Source organism: Marmota flaviventris, chromosome 18, assembly GCF_047511675.1.
Source record: "Marmota flaviventris isolate mMarFla1 chromosome 18, mMarFla1.hap1, whole genome shotgun sequence".
Taxonomy (NCBI): domain Eukaryota; kingdom Metazoa; phylum Chordata; class Mammalia; order Rodentia; family Sciuridae; genus Marmota; species Marmota flaviventris.
Window position 1 is genome coordinate 10887617 of NC_092515.1, and position 27480 is coordinate 10915096.

Here is a 27480-nt window from a genome sequence, read left to right on the forward strand (position 1 = left end):
AGAGGAGGCCATCAGCCAGGTGAGGGACTGCAGCCCCTGTGCCCACCCCTCCCTTTGCTCTCCCATCCCGGCCTCCCAGCCCCCCCAGCCTCCAGCGGTCAGCCTCTGCCAGTGTCAGGTTCAGGAAGGTGGCGTTGGTCCTCGTGCGAGGGAGGGAGGTGGACTGTGAGGAGAGAGACAGGGTGAAAGGAGATGCCGGGGCTCGGGGGGGCCCTGTCCTGGATCAGCAGTCCCCGCTGACTCAGGACCAGGGCTCGGGAAGCGAATGGGCAAAGGTGGAGAGGAGTGTCTGGCCGTTCAGGGGCCCTGATCCTGGAAGCCCCCATTCTGAGGGCGGCAAAACCATCGCTGGCCCTGGCACGGGACTCCTGAGACCCAGCCTGATGGGGAGGCAAGACTCTGTACTCAGGAAATGACCTCATTCCCACTGTCTGATTGCGCCTTGTCCAATGCACCTGCCTGAGTGACATAAGTCTCTTAGATCTCTGGAAATGTCCAGCTTGATGGGAGAAAGTTGGTCCCTGATCTGAGAGCTCCCAGTCTGATGGAGGAGACATGGTGCCTGATCTGGGAACTCTCAGGCTGATGGAGGAGACATGGTCCTTGATCTGGGAGCTCCCAGTCTGATGGAGGAGACATGGTGCCTGATCTGGGAACTCTCAGGCTGATGGAGGAGACATGGTCCTTGATCTGGGAGCTCCCAGGCTGATGGAGGAGACATGGTGCCTGATCTGGGAGCTCCCAGGCTGATGGAGGAGACAAATCCCTCCCCTAGAAGCCTCTATTCTAATAGAGATCACCCTTGGGTCAGATTGAGAAATTAACTTCACTGTGTGATGGTAGGAATCTTGTCCTGGCCCTTGTTTCAAAAGAAAGGAAGAGAAGTGAGCCCGACCGTCCAGGACCTCAGGGTCTGCTGAGAGGCTGGCTGGCCCCCACTCTCTAGCTCGGGTCTGACGGGGAGTTGAAGGCCCAGCATTAGCCCATGGCCCTGATCTGGTGACCAGGCCATCTGTCCTCTGCCTTAGGTTCCACTCACAGGATAAAGAAGCCCCGCCCTCTGACTGTGCTCCTTTTTTAAAGAAAACCTTCGATCTGTTGTCCCTCTTCCATAAGCGAGAGGTCACGGAAGCCTTTTAGACTGAGACCGGTGTGATGGCGGAGGCCCCTCTTGTCCCCGCCTGGGCCATCGGGTCATCGGGTGGATGGGAGAGGAGAGAGCCCCACCTGGGGACTGCCCCTGGTCAGCTGGAGGAGTCCTGGTCCTTGGGAGGGTTTCCCAGCCTTGGGGGGAGGCCAAGGCGGTTCTGGCCCCGCGTGCGCCCCCCGCCCCCACACTCACGGGCCACCTGCAGCTCCACTTCCAACGTGTCCGTCTTGCCCTGCAGCGTGACGGTCTTGAGCATGTAGCGGCCGGCGTCGGTCAGGTTCAGCTTCTGCACCAGCAGCGAGCAGTTGGCGAAGCCCACCTCGCGGCCGCTGTGCGCCGGCCCCGCGATCCAGTTCCCCGAGGGCAGCTGGCTGAGCAGCCGGTTGGGCTCGGAGGCGGGCCCGCGGTACCAGGCGTACACCAGCAGGTCCTTGGGGTAGCCTTGCACCGTCAGCGTCACGTCCTGGCCCTCCGTCGGCGTGGGGGGCACAGGCACGATCATCATGGTGACTGCCGCCGCTGGGGAGAGAGGGGCCGGCTCAGCAGGATGCGCCGGCCTGGGGTCCCTGCCCGCTAGCTCATCTGTGCCACCCTGGCTGGCTGGGTCCCCGCGTGGGTGCTGGGGGAAAGGGGACAAGGTGGTTGGTGTGGTGGTGGAAGCAGCTCCTCTGTCCCGAGGGAGCAGTGTGTGTCCCCTATCAGAATAGGAATCGCCAGCCTCAGGGCAGGTGACGGCCCTGGGGACCGGCCCATGTCTCCTCCATCAGATTACTGGAACTTTCCAAAATCCAGGGGCCATGTCTCCCCTATGAGACTGGAAATTTCGGAATAGGGGGGCGTGTCTCCCATCAGATAGTTAGGAGTTGTGACCCTGACACGGCAGCTCTTCTGTCAGATCAAGAGACTCGAGAGTGGGGGCTCCAGTCCCCCCATCAGACTGAAGGATTCTGGGGGAAGAGCCCGGACCTCCTTAATCAGGTCCCGGGCTGGGACCCTGTCTCCTCCATCAGATTGAGAAATGACAGATTGTTGGGGTGGGTCTTTCTAATGAGGTTGGGAACCCCTGAAGTTGGGGGGCATGCTTTTCCCCCTCAGATTAGAAGTTCCTAGAAAGTGGGGACCTGTACTCCCCCATCAGATTGGAAGTACCCCAAAGGTAGGAAATGTGCCTCCCCCATCAGACTGAGTTAAAAACAAACCAAAAACAAAAACCAGAGTCACATCTCCTCAAGACCATGTCCCCCACCAGAGTGGAAATTCTCCCAGACAGGGTCTCCTGCTTCTGACGGGCCTGACCGGATGCTCACTGAGAGTGGACGTCACATCCTCCCTGGCTACCGGGCAGCCCAGGGAGGACGAGGCCCGGCCTCCTCCGTTTGGCAGCTCCTTAAATCAGCGTGTGTGTGTGAGTGTGTGTGTGTGTGTGTGTGTGTGTGATGCTTTCATATTCTAGAACCATCTCCCCAAGGGTCCACGTCTGCGCCTCTGGCCAGCATCTCCCATAAGTAGGGAACAGCGGGGTCTTTTCCTCTCTCTCCTGGCCTCCGCCGCAGGGTCTCTGACAGTTTGGGAGGCCCTGGCGGGGTGCTGGATTCGGCGTACCTGCGCACCCCAGGCCCCCCCATGTCGGCCTGCACAGGCGGGGCTGGGGTGGGCCTCAGGCCATCTGGTCCACTCCCTGGTCTCCTGCCAAGACCAGCTGCCAACGCCCCAGGCAGGGCGGGGCGTGAGGTCCACTTACCTCTGGGGCCGCCTCTCCTGCTCAGGGTAAAAGAGTAGCCACCTTGTTAGTGGGAGGGAAGGAGGAAGATGAAGGCAAGCACTGTCCCCACTGTCCCCAGGGGGATGATGGCCACTTAGGAAGGAACTGAGATGGAATTAATGAGGCCCCAATGTTAAAAGCCACCGTTCCCCGGGGGTAAACAGAGGTCCCCTGGGCAACCGGATGGCTCTGGAAACACCAGGTGCCTGCACAACCCAGCCCCCAGGTCATCTCAGGGCAGAGGCAAGAAGACAGCGTCTCTGCTGTGATTTTCCACTTGCCAACCGCCTGGCCGTGACTTTCCTGCTGTGGGTGCCACCATCTGGGCCAGATGAGCATGTCATCTAGTTGGCAGCAAAGTCGTCCAGCTGTCTGGGTGGCTGAAGCCCTGAGCAACTGGTGACCAGCTTTGGAGCAGGGGCACCCTCTGAAGGGACCTCTGTATGGCCCCCCACTCTGCCACCCCACAGTGTGGGGACACGTGGCCCATTTCCCATCTCATCCCTCAAGGAGGAAGGTCTGATTTGTCATCTGTTTTCCAGGTGACAGGCACCTGGATGACAAAGGGGGGCCATGAGTGGGCTGGAAGTCCACCTTCCAATGACGAGGGTCTGCCCCTCCAGGCCAGCCGGGCCCCCGAGGGGGGCAGGTGGTGGCCAGGCTGGGGACGACTCACCAGAGAGCCTGACCACCACGGAGGCGGAGCCGGACAGCAGGGTCTTGGGGTTCTTGGCAATGCACGTGTACGTGCCCTCCTGGGCCGACGTCATGCTGCTGATGTCAAGGTGGTCCGGGCCCTCCTGCAGGGCCCGCCCGTTGAAGGCCCACACGTACTCGGGCTCTGGACAGGACCGGGCCACGCAGCGCAGGGTGAGCGAGGTGTTGAAATCCAGCCTGATGGTGCAGCCCGTGCGGGTGGTGGAGTCCTGGAGGATGGCCACGCGCTCGGGGCCAACTGCGGGCAGGAGGGAGACGGGGCAGTAGAGAGGCACAGAGGCGGGCAGCCAGGGGTCCTCTCCACCAGGCTGGGTCCCTGGGGCTACCTGGGCCAAGTGGTGGGAAGAAAAGAGCTCGGGTCTTTTCGAGTCCCACCTTGATGTCTAACTTGCTCTAGGATCTTGGGAATCACGTCCCCTCCCGGGGGAATCTAGTTTTTCCCTTTGTGAAACAGGGTTGGAGCCAGCGACACTTCAGGGCAGGTTGAAATCCGTGGTTTGTTAAATAAAGAAAAAGTCTAAGTGGTTGTTTTTCCTGCCATTCTAAGCATCTAGAATTCTAAGGCTTCGAGAGTCGAAGCTTCTAGGTACTAAGATTCTAGAAAACTAGGTCACTGAGGTTCTAGATGCTAAGATCTTAGAACCAGATTCTAAGAGTCTAAGCATCTCTGCTGCTGGGTTTCTAGAATTCTCAGAGTCTAGAGCCCAGGGCTTCTGAAATCGAGAGCTCTCTGGTCGGAGGCTTCTAGGATTCTAGGCTTGGTTTTTCTAGACCACGGTCTTGTGCACCTCAGTGATTTCCCAGGGCTCCACGCTGCACATCTGCTGTCCTTGGGAATGACAGCTAGCTTTGGTCACGTGCCCCCTACCCCCTTCCCCCATTACTACCTCCCTGCTTCTTTTCCCAGCCACATGAGTATTTTTTCTCTGCAGGATTTCTTCAAACTAAAGGATGACTCAATGTCAAAGGTGTTCTGTAGGTTTTTTTTTTTTTCTTTTCTTTGCTTGGTACTGGGGATTGAACCAGGGGCACTTAACCACTGAGCCACGTCCCCAGCCCTTTTTAATTTTTGAGACAGGGCCTCAATTAGTTGCCAAGGCTGGCCTTGAACTTGCGATCCTCCTGCCTCAGCCTCCCTAGCTGCTGGCATTGCAGGCGGGCTCCACTGTGCTGACTGCCTTGTTGTTCTCTAGGTGAGGGTCAAGTGCACTTTAAGAGGGACCCTGGTTCCTGACCCCAGCCTCCTGCTGACTTGCTGTGTGCCCCGGGGCTCCTGCTCCTGGCCTTGGTTTCCCCTTGTGCACACGGGGGTCGGGTCTCTGGGCGCCAGGGCACTCACAGTACACTGTCAGGTTGAGGGGTTCACTGCGGCTGGCGCTGACGGGGTTCCACACCTCACACTGGTAGGCCCCCGCCTCCTCCCTGCGGACGCCATGCCGGGTCAGCACCCGGCCATCAGGGGACAGGCCGAGGCGGACGGCGACGGGCAGGGTGTCCCCGTTGAAGAACCAGCGGGCCTCGGCGGCGCTGGGGCTGCTGCAGGCCAGGCGCAGGGTGTCCCTGTGCTCCACCAGCGCCGTGTTGTTGGCCGTGACCACGGGCGGGGCCAGGATCTCTGTGGGGGCGAGAGACGGGGAGGGGCGGGCACCACCTGCTCCCAGGGCTCGGCCCCAGACAGAGACGTGGCCGTGCCCCTGGGTCCCCACCAGAGGGGCGAAGGGTGGGTTTAGGAGACAGGTGTCATCCTGGAGGCCCTCCTGGGGGAGGCCAGCAGCTCAGTTATTTCAGGCTTTTTTTTTCTCTAATAAAATTTTTTTCTAGAAGATTCTCTGTCCCCCAAAGGAGCGGGGAGGGGCGGGAGGCCGCGGGGCGCGCTGGGCTCTCACCATAGACCTGCACGTGTCCGTAGCCCACCTCGGTCTGCAGCTGCCGGTTAAGGGTCTGCAGGATGTAGGTCCCCGAGTGCCGGGGCAGGACGCCCCAGATGGCCAGGCTGCCGTCGGGGCGCACGGCCTCCCGCCCCGTGTGGGACGGCCCCGGGGTCTCGTCGCCTGTGCTCACGATGTAGCTGGCCACCAGGTAGCTCAGGCTGAGCGTGGGCCCCGCGTACCAGCTGTGGGCCAGCACGTCCCCCGAAAGCCCACGGACCACCAGAGTGACGTTGTCCCCCTCGGCCGGCTGGGCGGGCTCGGGGCTGATGGAGATCTCGGCCCCTGCGCTCAGGATCCCCACTGAGGAGGAGAACAGAGGGTGGGGGCCGGCTCCACCCAGTCCCCCGTTTGCAGGGGAGCCGGCTCCGGGGCAGGGAGGGACCATCCCTGGCCTGAGGTCCTCGGGGCACACAAGGTCACACCAAGCCCGGATTGGAGCCTGCAGCCCTGTGACTTCCAGCACCTGGGCCTCCTGACCTTCCTCGGAGGCCATCTGCATGGACTCAGCCTCAACCCTCACATAGGAATATGAGGACTGGCCACCTCGTATACAGTAGGTGCTCCATAAATGATAGGCCCAGGTTGCCATCTCAGGGTACATTGTGAGATTGAATTGGACCACGCCAAGGATCTAGCCTAAGTAAACAGCTGGTGCATAGCAAGGGCTCGGCCAAGCTGAGCTGGACCCAGAGAGCTTCCTGCTGCCAATGGCCTCCGGTAGACCCCAGGGGACCCCTTCCTCCAGCCCAGCTGTTTTATGACTCCAAGGGTTAGATGTGGGGGTCCTGATGTCCAGCCGGGGGCTCGTCCTCTGCCCCTCCCGCAGGGACGGTTAATCTACTCCACCTTGGTCCTTCTCAAGGACCAGGAGCCCCAAACCCCAAGAGCTGCTCAGGGATGCTTGGGTTTCATGTGTGGTGGCCTGAGGTGGGTGGCTATGGCACTCCTCATGAAGGAAATGCAGGCCAGGCCTGGTTCCAGACCTTGCCAGGTTGAGAGAACAAGGCTGGGGGCTGAGGAGCCCCGGGTCTGGCACACAGCTCTGCCACTTTGTGCTGTGTGTCCTTGGCTGGTGACTTTACCTCTCTGAGCCTCATTCTTCTCTGTGAGGTGGGGTCATGAGTGGGCCTCCCTCACAGAGGGCTTGTTAACAGTGGAAAGCACTCAGGACAGGTATCCAGTAAGTGCTCATCCATGCTGCCTATAGGGACCTTCTAGTGAGTCTGTCACTTAGACCCATTTCACCTGTGGGTGACTGAGGCTGAGATGCTGACCCAAAGCTACCTCTTCAGGGCAGAGCTGCTGGCCAGAGCCGGACGGTCAAGGCTTCCACCGCTCATGTGGATGAAAGATGATGGTGGCCCCTTGTCCCGGGTCATGCTCTGGTCACAGGAACCTCAGAGCCCACCCGGGGACCTCCCTGGGAGGCTGTTCCTGGCCTGTCCCCCACTGGTGCCTCTGGAGGGGACAGACTGCCCGTGAGGCGGAGCTGCCCTCCCCTGGCTGGGGTCCCCTCCCAGGGACCTCCCAGGCTGGGGTCCCCTCCCCTCCCGAGGCCCGGGTCTGGGGTCCGGGGGTCCTGGGGCTGCCGTTCTCACTCACCGCTGAGGAGGAGCCAGCTGCACCCGGTCAGCGCCATCTCGCACCCCCGGCTGGACCTTGGAGACGGTGGCCTTGGGGTCCCAGTGCTCCGGGCCCTTCCCGGTTGGGGCTGGGCTCCGTCTGCCGCCGGCCGGGGAGGGCTGGTGACTTGGAGGCGGGGGAGATCACCTGAATTTGGAGGGATCGAGTCTCCAAGGATCTGGGGCCCCGTTTGGGGACCAGGGTGGGTGTGGCGGGCACCGGCCAAGGGCCACGACCTGGCCAGGCCTCCTGGGGCCGCTGCCTCACCCTCTTCGTGCCAAAGGCCCCGGTTTGGTTCTGGGAGAAGAACCAGGTCACCGGGGAGGAGGGAGGAGGGACAGGGGAGACCTGAGGCAGCTCCTCCTGACCCCGGCCACGGCCTGCGGGTGGTTCTGGGGTGGCCACTGGCGAACGGGGACGGCCACTTCTCCAACCCCAGGGTCAAAATGGTCCTGCGAGGCGGGCACCGTCAGGATGCAGGTGGGAAGACGGAGGCCGGGGCTCGGAGCTGTCCAGGTCCCTGCAGGGAGAGGGGTCGGAGGCCCGCTGGGTGGCCACGGTCACGCGGGCTCCCCGGGCCTTTCTTCTCCTGGGCCTCCCACAAAGGGCTGGGAAACCCACATTCTTTCTCCTGCGCCCTCCGTCCCCATCTGCCCAGTGGGCCTCTGTGGAGGCTCTGGGCCTCCGCAGAGTCTTGGTCTGTCTCTGCCCTTACCTGAAGTGGGCTGGGTTGGCCTCTTGCTGAGTCCCCACTTTCTGAAAAACAGACATGGCATGGAGCCCACTTCAGGGTCGAGAGCTGTCATGGAGTGTCCCAAGGCAGAACTTCCACCAGGGCTTGGCACAACGGGGCCCCAGACAGAGGACAGATCAGTGGGACTGTTGTTAAAGGTACAGGATCCAGCAAGGCCGGATGGTGCACGCCTGTCATCCCAGTGACTTGGGAGGCTGAGGCAGGAGGATTGCAAGTTGGAGGCCAGCTTCAGCAACTTAGTGAGGCCCTAAGCAATGTAGTGAGACCCTGTCTCAAAATAAAACATAGAAAGGACTGGGGATGTGTCCCTGGGTTAACTCCTCCTCAGTACCAGAAAAGAAAGAAAGAAAGACTCTTAACATTTTTTTTCTTTTGAGACAGGATCTCTTTATGTTGCCTAGTCTGGCTCCAACTCCTGGGCTAAGCAATCCTCCCACCTCAGCCTCTGAAGTGCTTGGGACTGCAGGTATGTGCCCCACAACCCACCTGTGTCGTTTGATGTGAGGGATTTGAGCATTGTGGATTCTGGTGACTGAGGGGCTCAGAGACCCAGACCTCTTGGCGGTTGGTTCGAGGTGTGACTGTGTGACGTGCTCACAGAGTAAGTGCCCGTAAATCACTGACCCATGGACTTCCCAGCTATTTAATGAGCACCTACTACCCACTGGCACTGCCCTAGGCTCCGGGGAGACCCCGGTGAAGACCACGGCTGAAACAGATCCCTGCCCTGGGCCCGGGGAGGGACCAACAAGGGAAGAGTAGAGTCTGCCCCACATCCGAGGGAAAGGGAGGCGGGGGGGGGGGGGTCTGCCCTCTCACACTGGTTTGGGCAGCTGGCAGGCGTCCCCAGGGCCGCACGGTTGTTATCACTGTGTCTCAGTGGCTCTGGGCCTGCGTCTGGGCGGGGGCCATACCTGCGGCTCACGTGTCCCCGGGTGCTGTCCTCGGCTGCCCTCGCAGGGCTGGGCGCTGGTGGAGGGGAGGGGACCGAGGGAGGCCACGGGGAGGCGGCGCGGGGGAGTCCTGGCGCCTCCTGTCCCCACTCCACCTGTGGCCTCACCTCACCTGCTCGGGACGGCCCTGCCATCACCCCAGTCCTGGGACCACGGCCCAGTGTCCTTCAGGATGCCCCCCCCCCTGTCCCCGGTGCCTCTCGCTCACCTCAGAGTGACCTCGTCTCTAACTGATCTTGAATCCTCCCAGAGGCGCTCTTCTCCCTGGTCCTCGTGGGAGGTGGCTGATGTCCCCTGTCCCCACTGCAGGGACGGAGGGGCCCGGTCCTCCCCCCTGAGGTGCCCACCCTGCTGACTGCTTCTGAAACCTCCCTCCCTCCCTGTGGCCCCCACCCAACCTCTCCCCATTCCCGGGTCCCCCGGCGATGCCCGGCTTCTTCTCCCCTCCACTCTTCCTCAGTCCCTGGCCCTGGCCTCGCCTCCTCCCATGTCCCCTCCATCTGGCAGACAAAGGCACATCCTAAAACAGAAACCTGCCCGTCCCTCCCCTGCTCAGAAACTGCTATGGCTCCCCAGTGCCCTCAGTGGAAAGTGACCTGTGAGGCTCTGCCTACCCACCTGACAGCCTCAGGGACCCCCTCTCCTGCCTGCTGGGACCCTGTGACGCCGTTGTTCTGTCTCACTGCCACTCCACCGAGCATGTTCTGCTCTGTTTCACTGTCTCCTCCTCCAGGAAGCCCTCCAGACTGCCCTATGGGGTCCCCCACCCCAGCCCTTATCACCTGATGTTCACTGTCTGGGGATGGTCTATGTGAACCTCAAGAAGACGGGCCTGGGCTGTCCCCAGAGTGTCCCCATCACTGCCCGGCACGTTGCCCAGTACAGAGCAGGGACTCAGAGACTGTTTGTGGAACCGGACACCAGGTGTGAGTGACAGCGAGAGGGAGACGAGTCTCCAGGGAGGCCCAGGCTTCCAGGGCCCTGCCACCTGACTGGGGCGGGCCACGAGGCTGGGCCAGGGAGCCAGGGGCAGGACTGGCTTCTGTCCAGACCCAGCCGTGGCCCCCAGCACCTGACGCACCCCAGGCCCTTCCCGTCTGCTGCTCACCTTCACGGTGCACCCGGTGCTCCCCACGTGAGCCTGGGTCTCGGTTCAATCCAGAGCTGCAGTTTCTTGCGCACTTACTATGTGCCTGGCCCGGGGCTGAGCAGGAGCTAGAGCAGGAGGTTGTGAATAGGGGCTTTTGCCTCTCTGTGAGGTGGGTGGGAGGTTGTGACCTTGACTTCCTGGGGACTGGACCGTGATGACCCCTCACTGCCCTTCTTTTTGAGGACACATTTCTCTTTCTTTTTTTGGCACCAGGAATTGAGCCCAGGAGCACTTCATCATGGAGCCACATCCCCAGACCTGTTTTTCTTTTGTTTTTTTGGGACAGGGTCTAAGTTCCTTCGGGCCTTGTAAGCTGCTGAGGCTGGCCTCCAACTTGCGATCCTCCTGCCTCAGCCTTTCTAGCTGCTGGGTTGGGTCTGGCTAGAACACTTCAAATTTCATCCGTGGCTGACACATTTCTTTTGTTTGCTGGATCAGGTAGCGGACGGCGGTGGGACTGTGGATTTTTTTGTTGAGACCATTTCTCTCTCTCTCTCTCCATCTCTCTCTGTCTCTCTTATTTAAAAAGACAGAGCAGGGCTGGGGATGTGGCTCAAGCGGTAGCGCGCTCGCCTGGCATGCGTGCGGCCCGGGTTCGATCCTCAGCACCACATACAAACAAAGATGTTGTGTCCGCCGAAAACTAAAAAATAAATATTAAAATTCTCTCTCTCTCTCTCAAAAATAAAAATAAATAAAAAGACAGAGCAGGCTCCGCTTCTGGTGCCCAGACTGGTTCTCAGCGTCTGGCTCCAGTGATCCTCCTGCCTCAGCCTCCCTAGTGCAGGGACCACAGGCACGTGGTCCCTGGCAGTGACTTTGGGACCTTGTTGGCTTTCCTGTTAGCTCATCCCGCCCCCAACAGAAAACTCATCTTGCAGACAAGGGACCTGAGACTCAGGCCATCGCCTCCTGCCTCCCCATCCAGCTGCCTGGGGACAGTTGTGTGCCTTGTTCTGTAAGCTCTGGGTCCCCAGCCCTCTTATCTCAGCGGGGTCCTGAGTTCCGGGGGAGCTGGAGCCTCATCGAGCCCCCGCCCACCGCTGACTTCGTATTTGTTAGACACCTGGACGTGGGCCTGGGTGGCAGGACCCTTGTCCCCTCTTCCCTGGGCAGCTGGGCTAATTGCTCCGTGTGAACCCGGCTGTCCCCGGCTTATCACATGGGCAGGTGCCCTGGTGTTTGCCCATGGATCTGTCCCCAGGGTGCGGCTTCCTGTACCTCCTGGCAAGGTCCTGGGGTTGGCCTGGGTTGGGGCCCCTGAAGCTGTTGGAGGAGAGAAGGAACCTCATGTCCCCTAGTCCCTCACCCTGGAGGGAGCACGGGGCTGCGGGCGCGGCGCAGGAGGGCAGGTGGGTGGGAGGAGCCAGCCTCGGACCTCTGCCCGCCCTGGGCCTCCGGGGAATTTCCAAGTCATTCAATCAGTGAACAAATATTTATTGAGTGCTGTCCCCATGCCAAGCTGTGGACACAGACATATCTCTGCCCTGGTGGGGCCAGACCCTATTGGCAGGAGATGGGCAGGAACGAGCTGATACAGCATGCATACAGGTGGAGATAAGTGCCACAGGAACAGGACAGAAAGTTTAGCACGAGGACAGGGAGGGACGGGGAGGTGGGGGGGGCTTTCTGGTCTGAGGTGTGAGGTGACAGGGAACCTGTAGATAGGAGAAAAATCTTTCCCCCCACCTTTTTAAAAACTAAGCCTAGACAGCATTTTGTTTTTACTCTTCTTTTGTTTGAGATGGGGGTCTCACTGAGTTGCCCGGGGTGGTCTCAAACTGGAGATCCTCCTGACTCAGCTTCCCAAGTGGCTGGGATTACAGGTGTGCACCCCCACAGGTGCACCAGGCTCTGGGGAGGAGTGATGGTAGATGGTAGAGCAGGTGCCAAGGCCCTGAGGCAGGAAATTCACTGAAGAATGTGGGGACAGTAAGGAGCCTGATGTGGCTGGAGCTGGGTCAGGGGGAGGGCCAGTGAGAGGAGGTGGTCGCCCAGGCACCAGCTGATCCGAAGAGGAGAAGAGGAGGACCTTGAATGCAAGATGGCCCTTGATTGATAGGTCCTTGACATTGTTTGGAGTCTGGGGATGAGAAGATCCAGCTGGGCTGAGTCCCTGAGGCCCAGAGGGAGGGGTCTGGGTCTGAGATGAGAGGTCCCATGGGGGGCTGGGTGGATAGGTGGGAGGGGCTGGAAGGTGGGGGGCAGGAAGTGAAGGGTGCAGTCAGGGAGGTGGAAGCTGGAGAGGGAGGGGGAGAGGGAGGGAGGGAGGGGGAGAGGTGCACCAGGGTTCTCTGGGGACCCCAAGGGCTAGGTATTGTCCTCCTTGGGGCTTCCTTTATCCCACCAGGAAGATGGAAAAGCAGTTGAACTTGGATTTCAAGTTGGGGTTAAAATCAACTTAAAAAACTTTTATTATGGAAAATTTCACACTCATCAAAAACAAAGGGAGGACCCCCCCATACCCTCTGTCTCCCCCCGCCCAGGGGCCCTCTGTGGTAGTAAGTCCAGTTGTCCCTGGGTGTCCCCAGGGGATTGGCTCTGGGGTCCTAAGGGCCCCAAACCCCCTGGCAGCTGGTCCCTTACCTTGTATAAGAGGGCACAGAGTTTGCGGGGAAGCCGCGCACACTCCCCTGTGTGTTTTAGGGCCTCTCTACGCATTTAACAACACAGACTGAGCTGTGGGTGCACGTCAATAGTCACACTGCCTCGTTTAGGGAATAATGACAAGAAGAAGTGTCTGGGCTTATTTACTACGGACACAACTTTTTGTTTTCCTCCCCTGAATATTTTTGATTCCTGTTGGGTGACACCACAGACGGGGGACCTGTGGGGAGGGGGGGGCTGCATTTGAAAGCATCGTATCATTTTATTCATGGCGCCTTCAGCTGGTTCCTTTACAGATTTGGACTCCTTGGAAAAAAGCCTCCCAGGGCTGAGGGTGCAGCTCAGCTCAGGTGGCAGAGAGAGCCCCCAGCACGCATGCGCCAGGCCTGGGTCGCCTGGAGAGCAAATAAAAACCCGGACACACGGGGCCATCATTTCACCTAAAATGTGGAAATACAAAGAAGGCTTCCTAACATCGTCCCTGCCCAGCGTCCGCATTTCAGTGGTATCTACAGTTATGGGATATTAGAGAGGCCACGATTTGGGTGGGGTGGGCACCAGGGATGGAACCCAGGGCGCTTGACCACTGAGCCCCACCCCCAGCCCTTTTTAATATTGTATTTAGAGACGGGGTCACGCTGAGTTGCTTAAGGGCCTCGCTTTTGCTGAGGCTGAGTTTGAACTCGCGATCCTCCTGCCTCAGCCTCCTGAGCCTCTTAAGCGGACCCGTGTGTGCGGCCCACGGGACGCGCCGGCCTCTCTGCACGTCTGTCTCCCGGGGCCGGGGGATGGCACCCAGGGCCCAGCCTGGGCTGGAGGGCGCGCGCCCACTGAGCGACATCCCTGGCCCCAAAGAGGCGCGTCCCCTGCCCCCACCTCCATCCCCACCATCCGCTGCAGACGACCCTGGGCCGCGGGGCAGTTGGGGTGGGCCGGTGAGGGGGCGTCCACACTTCTGCTCGCCAGTCTACCCCGCTGACTCTGCTCCCCGCGGGTTGCACAAGCCCTTTTGCACACAAAGGCGTTGAATTCGGAAGAGAAGGGTTTTCCCCATGAATCATAATGGCCCTGGGTCACAGCCCAGCCCGTTTCCTTCCCCACGGCCACTTCCTCTTTTGCACACGCGGAGCCGCGCGCTGAGAACCCGGGGAGCCCTGAGAACCGGGGAGCCCTGAGAACCGGGCGGGGCTGCCGGACTCCGGGAAGGAGCCGCGGTGGGGGCACAGCGACCCCTGGCGGGCGACCGAGGGTGGACAGAGCTGGCGCACGGGGGACGGGGCTCTGACCAGGCTGTCCCCTCCTGCTGGAGGTTTGGGTTCTGTTCCCAGCTCGTCCATTGAGACCTCGCTGTTCTGCACCCTGGCTTCCTCATCTGTAAAATGGGGATGATCGGGTATTTCACTCACAAAACCGACGCGAAGATAAAACAAGGCAATAAGCCGAAAGCATTCGGCACAGGCAGGGCGTATAATAAGTGCTCGATACGCGATTATCCTACTTCGTCTTATTACACTGAGCTCCAGGCCACCTCTTCCGCAGGACTGAGCTCCCTGAGAGGGGGAGCTGCTTGCTCGTGTCACCCGTGCCCAGTCAAGTTCATGCATCAGACTTTGGGGGCACAGTGACTGCTCCATGCACCTCTCTCAGGGAAGGAATGGAGGCCACCAGCTCGGGGGCAGGTTGTGTAGAGTGGGCACCCTGCACTCCGTGGGTTCTGAGCCCTGGTGCCGGGGTCTCTGCGGTGGAGAGCGCCCTGGCCCTGCCCTCCCAGGGCTCAGGTCGGGTGCTCAGGCTGACCCGCCCCCAGGGATGAGCAGAAGAGGCAGGGCTGGGTGGATGGACACAGGGGACCGACCCAGCCCGGGAGTCAGGGCTGCCTGGCGGAGGAGGTGTGGACTGACACCTGAGCTGCGAGGGGCAGAGGGAGGGAAGCTGTGTCCTGGGAGCAGGCTCCGGGCAGCGGGAAGAGCGTGGAGGGTCTGTGCTGAGATGGGGCAGAGAGTTCTGGGACCAGAAAGAGGTCCCTTCCTCCAGCCCATGACCACAGAGTGGGGGCGAGGGGCAAGGAGGGCTGACCAAGAGGTGGACAGGCCCCTAGAACGCAGACCTCGAGGGCGCTGCAGGCTGTGACCCTGGACCGTGGGGGAATAGGAGCTGTGAATAGTTCTATGCAGGGACGGGCAGGTCCAATTGGGTTTTAAAAAGACCCCTGGGACGCCTTGTGGTGGGAAGAGACCGGGAGGAGCCTGGGCAGACAGGGGAGAGAAGCTGCCTGGCTCAGGGCTGGGCTGTAGGAACTGGGAAGGCCAAGTTCAGGAGCCGTGGGCGTGCCTGCCACAGCCCAAGCAAGTGAGTGAGGCGCCCATACTTTGGGCCCCGTACCTGGGTGGGCCCTCTGGGTACCCAGGAGGGCGGGGGAGGCGCCAGGCACCTTGTGGCCTGTAGATCTGGGCGGTCCTCTGCTGCCCCCTGCTGGCGCAGCCTGGCTCCTGTCATGCCTCTGTGTGGCAATGAGGAACCACTCAGTGAGCGCAAACCCCAACCAGGGACAAAGGTGATACTTCTTGAGTGACATCGTGCCAGGCTGCAAGGCTCTTGGTCTCCACTCCCACACCCAACCTGGGTCCCCAGCTGCTCTCGCCTTCCAGCAGGCCGAACTGGGCTCGAGACTGGCCTCTCAAGTCCCATCTCCTCTGTCTCTCCCTCCACCTCTCCTTTTTAAAAAAAAACTTTAGTGTGCGTGTGTACGATTTTTTTTTTTTTGAATTGGGGATTGAACCCAGGGGTGCTCTACTATTGAGCTATAATCCCCAGCCCCTTTAATTTTATTTTGAGACAGGGTCTCTTTGCGTTGCCAAGGCTGGCCTCAAATTTGTGATCCTCCTGGCCCAGCCTCCTGAGTCGCTGGGATTACAGGCGTGGGCCACTGTCCCTGGCTATTACATTTAAATCTGCTTTTGTTGTGATGAGGGAAGGGATCCCACCTGCCTGGACAGTGGTGGCAGGAGCCTGTTTTACCTGCTGGGGTGGCTGTAACAAGGAACTGGAGACCTGGTGGCTTAAACTTTCTTTGCAGATGTGGAGCTGGAAGTCCAAGGTGGAGGCTCAGCAGGTGTGGCTCCCCCAGGCCCCTCTCCCTGCTCGCATAGGGCCACTCCCTCCTGGTGTCCTCAGCTGGCCCAGGCCCTGTGGGCACCCATGCCTGGACATTCTCCCTTGTCCTATAAGGACCCTAAAGCTACTGAACCAGGACCCACACTAGGTCCTGTAACCTTCATGACCCCTGTAGAGGCTCTCCAAATACGTGGGCCTTCAGCTTAGGGATCTGGGGGTCACCATTCAGTCCAGGCAGAGCCGGTATCAGGGGCTGACAGAAACACTGCCTGGATCAGAGAATCTACCCTAGAAGATGCTGCGTCTTGGGGTGGGATCGTGGATCAGGCTTCAGAAGGAGCTGGGCATCAGGGCAGCTGAACCCTCTGACCTTGCCCCCTGCTCTGTCCACGGCCCTCAGCTCTAACTGCCTTCCCCTGGGGCTTTGTCTCAGCCACTGACCCACCAGGGCTCCCTCCCCGACGTCTTCTGGAGCCTGAGGCACAGGTGGAGGGGGCTGGCGGACTCTAGGGCAGGAGCCCTGCTGGGCTGTGGCTTCTGCTCACGCCCCATTGGCCTGAAGTTGGTCACGTGACCAAGCCTAGCTGCAAGGGCACCTGGGAAATGTGGTTTTTCTGGCCAGCACCATGTGCCTGGGGAGGACCTGGGGAACCGGAGGGGCGGGTGGGGAGCTTGGTGAGCAGCTGCTGCCCAGGGGGGGCCGCAGGGCCCCGTCCAGGTCCCAGGGAGCAGTGGCCACGCCCCAGCCCTCAGCCTGGCCTCTGGCCGACCTGCTGGCCCATGGGAAGAGGTCAGAGCCCAGGCCTGGTGTCCACATTCCCTCTGGGAATTCTTCCTGGTCCTCTAGAGTGCTCCCCCCCCCCCCCCCGCTGTGACTCAAGGCCACACATTTGGTGGCTTAAAGTAACCCCCAATTTTTTATCTTACAGTTCTGGAGATCGGACCCCAAAATGGGTCTCACTGGGTACTGTTCAGCTGTCAGCGTCCTTTCCCGAGGCTCCGGGAGAGAACCCGTCCTCTTGACTTTTTCAGCTTCTAGAAGCTTCTGCCACTCTCTGACTCACAGTCCCTTCATCTTGAGAGCTCTCATTGGCCCGCGGGGTCTCTCTCATCAGTCACTGTGGCCCCAGACCCTGCCTGGGTAGTGGCCCTCCCTCAGTGTCCAAGTGCCTCTGGCCACTCTCCCCCAGTCTTTGCTTCTGTGGTCACACATGGCCTGGGGTACTCAGGACCTTACCCCAGCTCTGCGGCCTGCAGAGTCTTTGCCATACAAGGAAACTCACGGGATGAGGACGTAGGGGGCTTTGGGGACCATTATTTAGCTTATATAGTCTCCCTGGTCACCCCCAGGGCAAAAGCCAGCCCCAGCCTCTCACATGGCCCTGGGTGATCTGCCTGCCTCCCCGTCTCCCTCTCTGCCTCTACCACACCGGCCTGGCCTCCCTGCTGCTGTTGAGCCTTTGTGGGTACCTGGAATGCTCTCCCTCTAGAACCTGACGTGGCTCCCTCCCTTCCCTCCTTCATATTTTTGCTTGTTGCCTTCTCAGTGGGGCCTTCCCTACTCAAAAATCTCAGCCCCCCAATACTCCTGACCCCCTCCCCTCTCTGCTTCCCTGTCACTCGTCACCATGAGACACATGGCACTTAGTTATTTATTGTGTTTCTCTCTCCCCTGCCCCGTGGCCTCCAGCCGGCAGGAGTTTCTGTCTGTTCAGTTTCCTGCCAGGGCTCATTTACTGCTGAGTAAGTCAAGGGGCCACAGGCTGAGGCCGCTCGGCACCTGCGGTGGGTGGGGCAGAACAGGAAGCTGCTGCCCGAGGGACTGGGTGAGACTCGGTGAGGGACTGGGTGAGACTGTGCGGCGATGCCAGGAGCTGGCTGCAGGCTTGGGGAGGCAGAATTCTGAGGGGGCGCCAGCTGCCTGAGCAGGGCGGGGCTCCAGCACCGAGGTAACCCGCCGGGACTGTCACCTGGGCCAGGTGTCCCCCTGGGGGCACCTGTGGGTGGGAGCTGCCTCGTGCGGGGGAGGGGCTCCAGGGGTCGCTGGAGGCCGCGGTCAGTTGGGGGCCCTCTGGTGGTGCCCATGAGGCCACCTGACCACCCCACCCTGTGAGGGCCTGGCACCCAGGCTGGGGGCCGGGCCGGTGGTTGGCGGAGCAGGTTGATGGCAGGTGGGGACCTGCCTGGTCCTCCCAGGGGCCTGGGGTGGGTGCTGGGTCTGGGCCGACTCCTCCTGTCCAGTTCTGGGGGCCCATCCTGCCAGGCCTCGTCGCCTGTGCAAGGACCCCAGAGGGCGGCCGAGTCCTTGTCCCCTCCACTCGCTCAGGACTTGGGCACGAGCTGGCAGTAAGGGGAGGAGTCGGGGTGCAGCAGGTCCTGGGGGGACAGGGAGGACGAGGGTGAGGGGAGCTGGGAAAGGAGGTGGGAGGGACGGAGGTGGGAGGAACCCAGGTGGCAGACTGTCACTCAGAGGGAGTGACACAGGGACACACAGGAGGGGACATGAGGGACTGAGACTCAGGCCCAGGAATGGTCTCAACTGGCGTCCTGACCCGCTGTGTGACTCCAGGCAATCCCTTATCCCTCTCTGCGCCTTGTTCTGCCCATGAAAGTCCCAGGACATGGACCCGTTCTACAGAGGAGGGGACTCCAGGCCCAGGAGGGGAGGGGGCTCGCCCCGGGCGTCCTGGGGAGTGGGCAGAGGGAGGACCGTCCCCGACCTGGTTGCCTGGGTCCCCACGTACCTGGTACTGGTGGGCCTCTGGCTCGGGCCTCAAGGGTAGAGGCAGGGACGGGGGCTGCGAGGAAAGAGCACAGGTGAGCTGGGACCCCTCGGCGCCCCAGGACCTTTGACCTTTGGGGTTCCGGCAGGCCCAGATCCCAAGTCCCCTGGAAGCCCCTGGGGGCTGTGTTCGTGGGTCAGCCACCTGGCTCCTGCCCTTGAGCCACAGCCTTCATTTTTAAAGTTTCTCTTTTCATTAAGTTTTGTAATTTGTGGCCCCAGTGGAAGGGGAGACTGTCCCCACCTGGGAAGTCCAGGAGGGTACAAGAAGCCAGGCCACCCGCCCGGGCGGGGACTAGGAGGGCCCACTGGGTCGTTTCCAGAATAAAACGCGTGGACCTTTGAATGTCACGTGACCTGAGTGTAAGGAGGGCCAGAGCGGGAGAGTTGGTGGCAGGTGACACCCCGTGGGCAAGCTCACAGCCCCTCGGGGGGAGGAGGAGGAAAGGAAGCCCCCCCCCCCCCCGACTGGCAGAGCTGAACTGTGTGTGTGCCAAAGGACACTGGATCCAAGGGGCTTTCCTGCGACAAGAGACAAAGGGAGGTGGGGACAACTAAAGGGACACTTCTTTAAACAACCCAACAGGAAACGGAGACCAAGGCAATGTTGTGGACGACTGTGCACCCAGAGCACTCAGCCCGCAGCACTCAGCCAGAGCACTCAGCCAGAGCACTGAGCCCAGAGCACTGAGCCCGCAGCACTCAGCACAGAGCACTGAGCCCGGAGCACTCAGCCCATGAGGAACTGGAGGGATCCTGCCCTCCAGGGGATAAAACGCTGGTCTTGCCCAGCGGTGTGTCCCTGACCACCAACGACCCGGTCTTGCCAGACCATCCTTAAAGTAAAGCCTGGATCTTTGCAGACCTGTGTCCCTTGGTGTCTTCTTTGCGCCTGGCCAGGTGAGCGGGTTTCTCACGTGTGCCAGGGGCAAGGGCGACTTCCTCTCAGGGTCTTTTCTTTATGATTTTTTAAATAAGGAGGTGGGGAGGCTAAACTGGGTGTCAAGGCGCCCCAGGCACCGTGGCCAACTCGGAGGAGAGGCGCCCTGTTAGAAGCCGGTTTTAGGGCCCAGGCGCTGTGGTGACGCCTGTCATCCCAGCAGCTTGGGAGGCTGAGGCAGGAGGATGGCAAGTTGGAGGCTAGCCTCAGCAACTAAGTGAGGCCCTAAGTCACTTAGACCCTGTCTCAAAATTTAAAAAGTAAATAAAAAATAAAGAGGGCTGGGCGTGTGGCTCACTGGTCAAGTGCCTCTGGGTTCTGTCCCCAAAAACTAACAAAAAAACCTGGCACGGGCTTTAGGGGGCCATGAGGATGGGACTCACCAAGGCTGCGCTCGTGGGCCCCGTGTTACTGAGTGGGGTCGCCAGGAGGACTGGAGAGGGCATCACTTCGTACACATTGTTGTCACCTGAAGCAGAGGATGGAGGGGGGACCAGCTGGTGATGGCGCCCCAGCAGCTCAGCCCGTCCCTCCGTTGACTCATTCATTCGCTAACATTGGTGCCCCCCCCAAGGGCACTGGGGAGCCATGGAGGGCTTCAGAGCAGAGGAGCTGGATCCAGGAATCCCGGGAGGGACCCTGGGTTCCCCATGAGGATCCCCCGCATGATGGCAGGAGTGACAGCCACCGAGAAGGAGGAGAAGCAGCTTGGGGGGGGCCCTGGGATTCTCTGGGCTGAGTCCAGGCCCCCAGGGAGGCCCCTGATGGGGGGACAGCGGAGGGAGGTGGCAGCTTACCGGTGTCTGCGTGGGGGCCCAGCTCCGGCTTCCCTGAGGCGGTCGCCCTGGGGTGCAGGGAGGGAGCCCCGTTAGGTGGTGGGTGGAGAGAAGCCAGGAGCTGCCCGGTCCTCCCTCCCTCCTGCCCTCGGGGGAGCAGGGACGCACCTGGGGCCCCTGCAGCCTCGGGTCACCAGGAGGAAGGCCAGGCTGCCGGCCAGCAGGAGCCCGGTGGAGAGGCAGCCGATGATGGTGGCAGCCAGGAGCCCGGCGTCCAAAGGCGGGGACGTGGCCGGCAGCTTCTGAGGCTTCTCTGGGGGACGAGAGAGGACAGTGATGTCCCGGGGCTCTGCCAGCCCTGAGGGCACAGAGTCCCGCTCTCGCCCCTCGAGGTCTCCGCTTCCAGGGACCTGCTGTCCCCTAGATGGACCTCCGAGGTGCCCCCACCCTGCTGCCCGCTCTGTGTCCCTCACTCCCAGCTTCAGAGGCCCCAGGTGCTGGCTGCGCTCCGTGGGAGATGTGGGGACTCGCAGGATTCTTGAACCTGCCCTCCCGGCTTGGACCCCGAGTCTACCTGACCCCCAGCCTGGGGACCTCCCAGGCTTTATTCTCAAGCTGTTGTCCCCAGCCCTCTGGCAGCTAAGCAGGTAGACTCTGAGGTCAGAATGCAGGGGTTCAATCCTGCTGGCTGTGTGACCTAGGGCAAATTACTCAACCTTTCTGTGCCTCGGTTTCTCCTTCTGGGGAGCAGGAGTAAGACTGCGACCTCCACTGTCCAACCAGGTGGGTTCTGTGTCGTTCCACAGACGAGGAACCCGAGGCACCGAGGTGGAACGACTCGCCTGAGGGTTCATGGTGCTCGGGTCCTACCCAGGCCCCCTGGACACTTGAGGATCCCTCTGCAGCTCCGAGACAGGGGCCCTGGGAGCCCCTGAAGTGGGTGTGAGTGACCTCAGGCTCAGTGGGAGGGGTCACCGTGTAGACTGTGTCCTTTGTGTGTATTTGTGTGATCAAATTAATTCGTAGTTTGTGTCTCTCATTCATTTCTCTCAACCTCTTCTATTCAAAGTGTCTGAAACCTGTTTGAAAATGTAACAGGGGACAGGGGGCCACCCACACCCAGGTTTGGGCTGTGTCCAGGCCTATCTGGCCAATGTCCCCAGCAAGGCGGCTCAGTTAAGCCCATTCTGCAGGCCCAGAGGCTGCCTTTGGCCCGGGCTGAGAGCTTTCTACTCTGGCGAATCCTGCAGGTGGCAAGATCAGATCAAGTGGCTTCTGCGGGTGACTCAGGCAGGTGGGGCCAGGCAGGAAGTCTCCAGCAGCCGCCCATCTCAGCATCAAGGTCCCCGCACCCCACGGCCCAGGCTTCCCGCGGCACCAGGGCTCTCCCTCCCGCCAGCCTTCGGCTTGCTCTGGCCCTTGTCAACCTCACGGAGGACACCAGGCCCTGCCCAGGGCCTGCCACAGCAAGTGCACCGGCCACTCTGACGTCACTGTCACAGGCTGAATGTCCCTAATCTGAAAATCTACACCCCGATGCTCCAAAACTGCAGCTCCTGGAGTCAACATAAACCGAGTGGAAAATTCCACCCAGAAAAATTGCATAAAGCCGGGTGCTGGGGGTGGGGGGGTGGGGGGGCGCACACCTGCAATCCCAGCCGCTTGGGAGGCCGAGGCAGGAGGATCAGGAGTTCAAAGCCAGCCTCAGCAAAAGCCGAGGCCCTAAGCAGTTCAGTGAGACCCTGTCTCTAAATAAAACACAAAATAGGGCTGGGGAGGTGGCTCTGTGGCCGAGTGCCCCCGAGTTCAATCCCTGGTACCAAAAAAAAAAAAAAAATGTGCAGAAAACCCCTCCCAGGCTGTGTACATCAGGTGCCTGTGAAACATAAAAGTTTCCTGTTTAGACCTGAGTCCCACCCGCAAGACACCTAATTGTGTTTATGTCAGAATTCCAAAATCCAAACGTATCCCAAATCCAAACACTTCTGGTGAGATAAGGGACACCCAACCTGAATTGTCATTGTTATTTTCCTTTGCCTTGATTTTCTCCAACAATGACTAAGTCATTTAATTAATCAGGACATAAAGCCCATAAGTGAGGACGTCTGGAAGACGCTGCCTCTGGTAAGCTGAGGGCTTCTCTGAACCTCAGTTTTCTCTTCTGTAAAACAAAAGAAAAGCACGTATCCTTACAGGGCTGCTGGGTGACCACAGGCTGTTGGGGAGGGAGCTCTTCTGGGAGCTCATGCCCCAGGGGAACGGGGTGCAGCTGAAGCCATCGTCCCCTTCGGCCACCATGAGTTTTCTCACGGCTCTGCTGCCTTTGAGACTCTGCCGAGTCTCCATGGATGGCGGCGGCCTCCCTGGCCGTATAGAGTGAGCTCTGAATAAAACGGCCTTGGCTTTGCCCCTTGGTGGGCCTTTGTTTAGTTCCACGGCTGAAAGGGCAGCAGCTGCCCCTTCTCCAGCTGGGAGGCCCCGCGAGTCTCTCCAGCCCCGGCCTTGGATTTCCTGTGTGTGAAATGGGCTCAACACGCCACAACCCGAGGAGGCGGAGGGCGAGTGTTCAGGAAGCGCCCTGACAGGACGCAGGCTGATGGACAGCCCTGGGTCAGGCCCAGAGTTTGGAGAAACCTGCGCAGAGTTGAAGGCGCGAAGGTGCCACCAGGTTTGGGGACGACAGGCACAAGCCATACGTGCTTCTGAGCCCCGTTTCTGCCACTTACTGGCCGGGGACTTTGGGCTTCCCTCTGTCTGCCTCGGTTTCCTCAACTATAAACTGGGGGCAGCCACAGTAGCCCCCCACGGCGGCTGCCCTAGGCCACGGTGTCCTGCGGCAGACTTGCTCTGCCACCCTCCTTTACAGTCAGGAACTGTTATGTGACACGGGCTTTCCCAGCCAGATGGACCCAGAAGGGACCCGCCCTGCGAAGCTGGTTCCCAGGATGCCCTTCTTGCTCTCCTGCCTAGCCGTGCCAGCTAAGCTCACAGGCCCTATGATGTCCTGCCACAGGCCCTTTGCACAGGCCGAGCCTTCTGTCCAAACACCTCCCCCAGCTTCTTAGAACTTCCGTGAAGCCTGTTGAAGGGTCGCCTTTCGAGGGCAACTTCCCGATGCCACTTGGGTCCCCTGTTTACGCCCTCGTAACTCCTGTACGATTTTTCAGTGCTGCGACTGTTCCTAATGTTGTATTTTTATGAGCTGAGACCCAGGTACCATCTGTATTCCCTTTTGGGCAGAAGCCCTGGGAGGGCAGGGCCAGGGCTGCCTGTCACTACTGTGTCCTCGGCACCGCCCAGCCCAGGCGGGCACAGAGGAGGCCCTTGGGGAGCGTTTGCTGAAGGATGGGTACGTGAGCAACTGAGCCACTCAGTGCGCGTGGGAACCCCAGGCCTGCCTCAGACTCTGATGTCCTGAAGTCACCGGTGTCTCGATTCCCCCCTGAGCAGAGCAGAAATCCAGCCCCCGCTGCACTCGAGGGTCAGTCAGGTCACACCGCGAATCAGATCACATCCCTGTTTAAAACCCGCTAGTGGCTTCTCAGCAAATGCCCCCTATGGCCTGCGAGCCTGGCCTCCAAAGCCGCCTTGCTCACCCCTTGGAGCCTCTGCGTCCGCTGTCTGCGCTCTGACTATACACCAAGCCGGCCCAGCCCCAGGGCCTTGGCACCTGCCGCTCCCTCTGCCAGGGCCTCTGTGCGGGTTCCCTCCTGTCCTGGCTCATTAAAGCCGCTGGAACCGCGCAGCGTACACCGGGTGCCTTGGAAACCGTGGAGTGTGGTTCTTACAGTTCTGGAGGCTGGGAGTCCACGGTCATGGGCCAGCATGCTTGGGCTCCGTCAAGGGACGCTGTCTTCCTGCTGGGTCCTCACGTGACAGGGGCTGAGCCGCTCTCCTGGGTCTCTTCTAGAAAGGGCCCTGACCTGTCTGCAGAGGCTCTGCCTTCTGGCTTCATCACCTCCCAGTGACCCGCCTTTTGGTCTGGGGACACAGCTCAGTGGTACAGTCAGTACTTGCCGACGGGCACAAGGTCCTAGGTCCCTCCCCACCGTCACCAAACAGCAGGGATAAATGCCAAAGGCACCACCTTTTTTTTTGTCCTGGGGATTGAACCCAGGGGCACTCGGCCACGGAGCCCCACCCCAGCCCTGTTTTGTACTTTATTTAGAGACAGGGTCTCACTGAGCTGCTGAGTCTGGCTTTGAACTCGTGATCCTCCTGCCTCAGCCTCCCGAGCCACTGGGATGACAGGCGTGGGCCACCACACCCCGCTAGGTCCCCCTTCCAATACTGTCACCTGGGGTTAGGGTCCCAACGTATGAATTTGGGGGACATGACCTCCTGGCCATCACCCCTCTCTCCTCAGCCTCCCTCGTCTGGCCTCCCTGATGACCTTCCCCATGTCACACTGTCCCATTTCGTCTTTCTTAGTAAATCATAGCTTCTCCGTGCCTCAGTTTCCCCACCGGTAACAGACACAATAGTGGCTCTGCCTCTTGGTTTAAGGTAGAAACAAGTCACCGTGGGGCAGTGACTCTTAAGCAGGGGTGACATTTCCCCTGGAGACCTTTTGGAGGGTCACGACCAGGAAGCCACGTGGTGACCAGGGACCCGGGATGGGACGCTGGACTCGCCCTTGGCACCCTCCGGGGCTCCAGGTCATTGGGCCGTGGGAATCGCCTGGAGGCAGAGGGCGAGAAACTGCGCTCTGGGGAACGCGCTGAGGGCGGCACTCAGCTGCCAGTGCTGCTGTCCCCTGCCCTGTCCCCGTGCTTTGCCTGAGTGTCAGCACACCCTGACCTGTGCACATGAGGATGGAGAGATGCAGTGTCTTCCTCAGGACCAGGCATACAGGAGGTGCTCAATCAAGGTTTGATTGACCCCTGCACGTGGTGTCACTGAGAAGGTGCCTTCCATGGGGTCTGTCACAGGCAGACACTCTGGGGGCGCTTTAGTTAAAGCGCTTGAAGACTTAATGACATCTGCAAGGCCTGGCATACAGTAGGTGCTCAATCAGTGTGTGTGGATGAACGAGAGAACCCAGGGAGCGGGTCTGTGTGGGGCCTGGGAATGGCGGCGCTCAGCTTCCTGCACTCACCGGCCACCCGGACCTCGGTCTTGGCCCTCATGGTCCAGGCGGGGTTGATGGCCACGGCCACCTGGTAGGTGCCGCTGTCCGAAGGCTGGGCGCGACGCAGCAGCATGGAGCCGTTGGGGAAGCCCACGACGTCGCGCTGTCCCAGGGCGCTGCCGTCCCGCTGGGGCCGCTGCAGCCCAGGGATGTAGGTGAAGAGCCTCGTCCCCCCGTGGGCCTCCGCCCCCCGGTACCAGGTGAAGTCCTGGAAGCTGTCGGGGACACCCTGGAGGGACAGCAGAAGGTCCTGGTTCTTTTGAGGCTGTTCTGGAATCTTCTGGATATGGAGGGCTGCCCGGGAGCCGTGGGGTGGCCAGAGGGCCAGGATGCAGGCTGTGGGAAGGAACAGGGAGGCCGGAGATTGGGGCGCGGGGAGGGACCCCGTCATTCCCCTCCCCACAGAGCTTCATCTGGGGGCAGAGCCCGAGCGCGGGGCACTGGGAACAGGGCTGGCATCCATGAGTGGTGTCCCCTCTGGGCCCAGGAGGGCTTCCTGCCCTGAGGTACGGTGTCATCAGGATCCCCAAGTTCATTTATGGCACCACTCCTTCCAGGTGTGACACACTCAGGATCTGTGTGTGTCTGTAAGCCATGGTGCCCACCCCAGGTGACGTGTTACCATCCCCGACATTTTCCCCTGGTCACAAGGGGTACAGCAGGGCATCAAACACCAACCCCTTCCTGCCCCCGCGGTTCTAGAATGTTCTACAGACAACCTGGGAATGGATGTTACTCTAATGATTTCATCTTCCCCAATAATCGTCCCTTCCTTCCTAGAAGACACCCAGCCCTGGGCCCAGGGCCACCCTCCTCAGCCGCTCCCTCCTCACCTGAGAGCAGCAGGCCCTTTGTGAAGCAGCTCAGAGTCCCCATGGGAACAGTCCCCCAGTGTCCTGTGGAGATGCCAAAGGCCACAGGCAGGACCCCAGGAGGCCAGAGGGCTGGGCCCGCTGTCTGAAGGGCTCTGTGGGACTCCCGGTGCCCGAGAAGCCCTGAGGCCGGCCCAGCCCCAGCGCCCCCTCCACAGCCTCCCGAGCCTGAGATGGGCGCCAGGCACTGGTCGGACCAGTTTCCCAGGGTGACGGGAGCCTCCTGGGGCCTCCTGGACTCCTCCCCCGCCCTCTAGCCTCTTCTTCCCACTCAAAGTGACTGTCAGCAGTGAAGCCGTCACCACAGCCACGGTCCCAGCAGCCTCCAGGGCAGCCATCCCCCTGCAGCAGACCCCATCCAGAAACCACCTCACATCACAGATGAGGAAACCGAGGCCAGGTGGGATTCCACCCGCGCCTGGCTCACTCTGAAGTGCTCGGCTGTTTCATTCAGGCACACTGGCCTGCCCAGTCCTGTGCTGGGTGGTGCTTGTGACACAGCGATTGGGACGGTCCTGTATCCATCTTCAGCTGCAGGAGACCAGACCCCAGAGAGCCCCAGGGGACACCCCACTTAGCCTGAGGGGTAGGAAGCTTCCCGGAGGAGACCTAGAATGGGAGTCGAAATGGGTGGGGAGGATTGAGGTGTGGACAGGGCTGGGCCAGCCTCCGAGGTGCCCTGTGGTGGCTGCAAAGTCCCGGGTGAGGGAGGGGCTTGCCAGGCTGGGGGAGCCTGAGGGATCAACTGCATCTGGTTTGGGGACACAGCCTGGGCGCTGGAAGGTCCCGGGTTGTGCTGAGATTGTAGCGATTAGCCACATGGGCTAGTTCAATATAAGTTTAAATAGCCACTTAAAATATCAAAAAAATTAAATAGCCATTTAAAATGTCTATGTAGCTTAACATACTTAATGTATTTCAATGTACATTTTAAAATGTATTAAAAAACGAGTGCTGGGTGTGGTGGCTCACACCTGTGATCCCAGCAACTGGGGAGGCTGAGGCAGGAGGATCCGAAGTTTGAGGCCAGACCTGGTTACAAAATGAAATCATGACAACATCACGATGAAGAGCCAAGGCCTGGGGAAGGGGCTGGCTCCCCTCCCCTCCTGTGGCCTTTCTCCAGGGAACCCAACTCCCCAGGGTCCCCACCTGCTGAACTGTAAATCACCGTCTCTAGGAGTCTCTAGGAGTCCGAGGACTCCCTCTTAAAATGTA

The 27480-nt window shown here is 60.4% G+C and overlaps 2 protein-coding genes and 1 long non-coding RNA gene across 3 annotated transcripts; 1 reads left to right on the forward strand and 2 right to left on the reverse strand.

The window, feature by feature from the left end:
- Window positions 1-1244: 1244 nt before the first annotated feature.
- Window positions 1245-7199, reverse strand: Ceacam16 (CEA cell adhesion molecule 16, tectorial membrane component). The gene is made up of 5 exons (XM_071604173.1): window positions 7163-7199; window positions 5516-5860; window positions 4969-5244; window positions 3589-3867; window positions 1245-1669 (listed from the first exon to the last, which is right to left on the reverse strand). The coding sequence occupies exons 1-5, from the start codon at window positions 7197-7199 to the stop codon at window positions 1245-1247; spliced, it is 1362 nt and encodes a 453-aa protein (XP_071460274.1).
- Window positions 7200-17611: 10412 nt separating this feature from the next.
- On the forward strand, window positions 17612-19407 carry LOC114101051 (uncharacterized). The gene is made up of 2 exons (XR_003584209.2): window positions 17612-17710; window positions 19130-19407. It is a non-coding gene; the product is annotated as an uncharacterized lncRNA (long non-coding RNA).
- A 432-nt stretch (window positions 19408-19839) lies between these two features.
- Window positions 19840-26600, reverse strand: Ceacam19 (CEA cell adhesion molecule 19). The gene is made up of 6 exons (XM_027945785.2): window positions 26534-26600; window positions 26224-26286; window positions 25322-25726; window positions 20428-20533; window positions 20281-20327; window positions 19840-19952 (listed from the first exon to the last, which is right to left on the reverse strand). The coding sequence occupies exons 1-6, from the start codon at window positions 26598-26600 to the stop codon at window positions 19840-19842; spliced, it is 801 nt and encodes a 266-aa protein (XP_027801586.2).
- Between the last annotated feature and the right edge of the window lie 880 nt (window positions 26601-27480).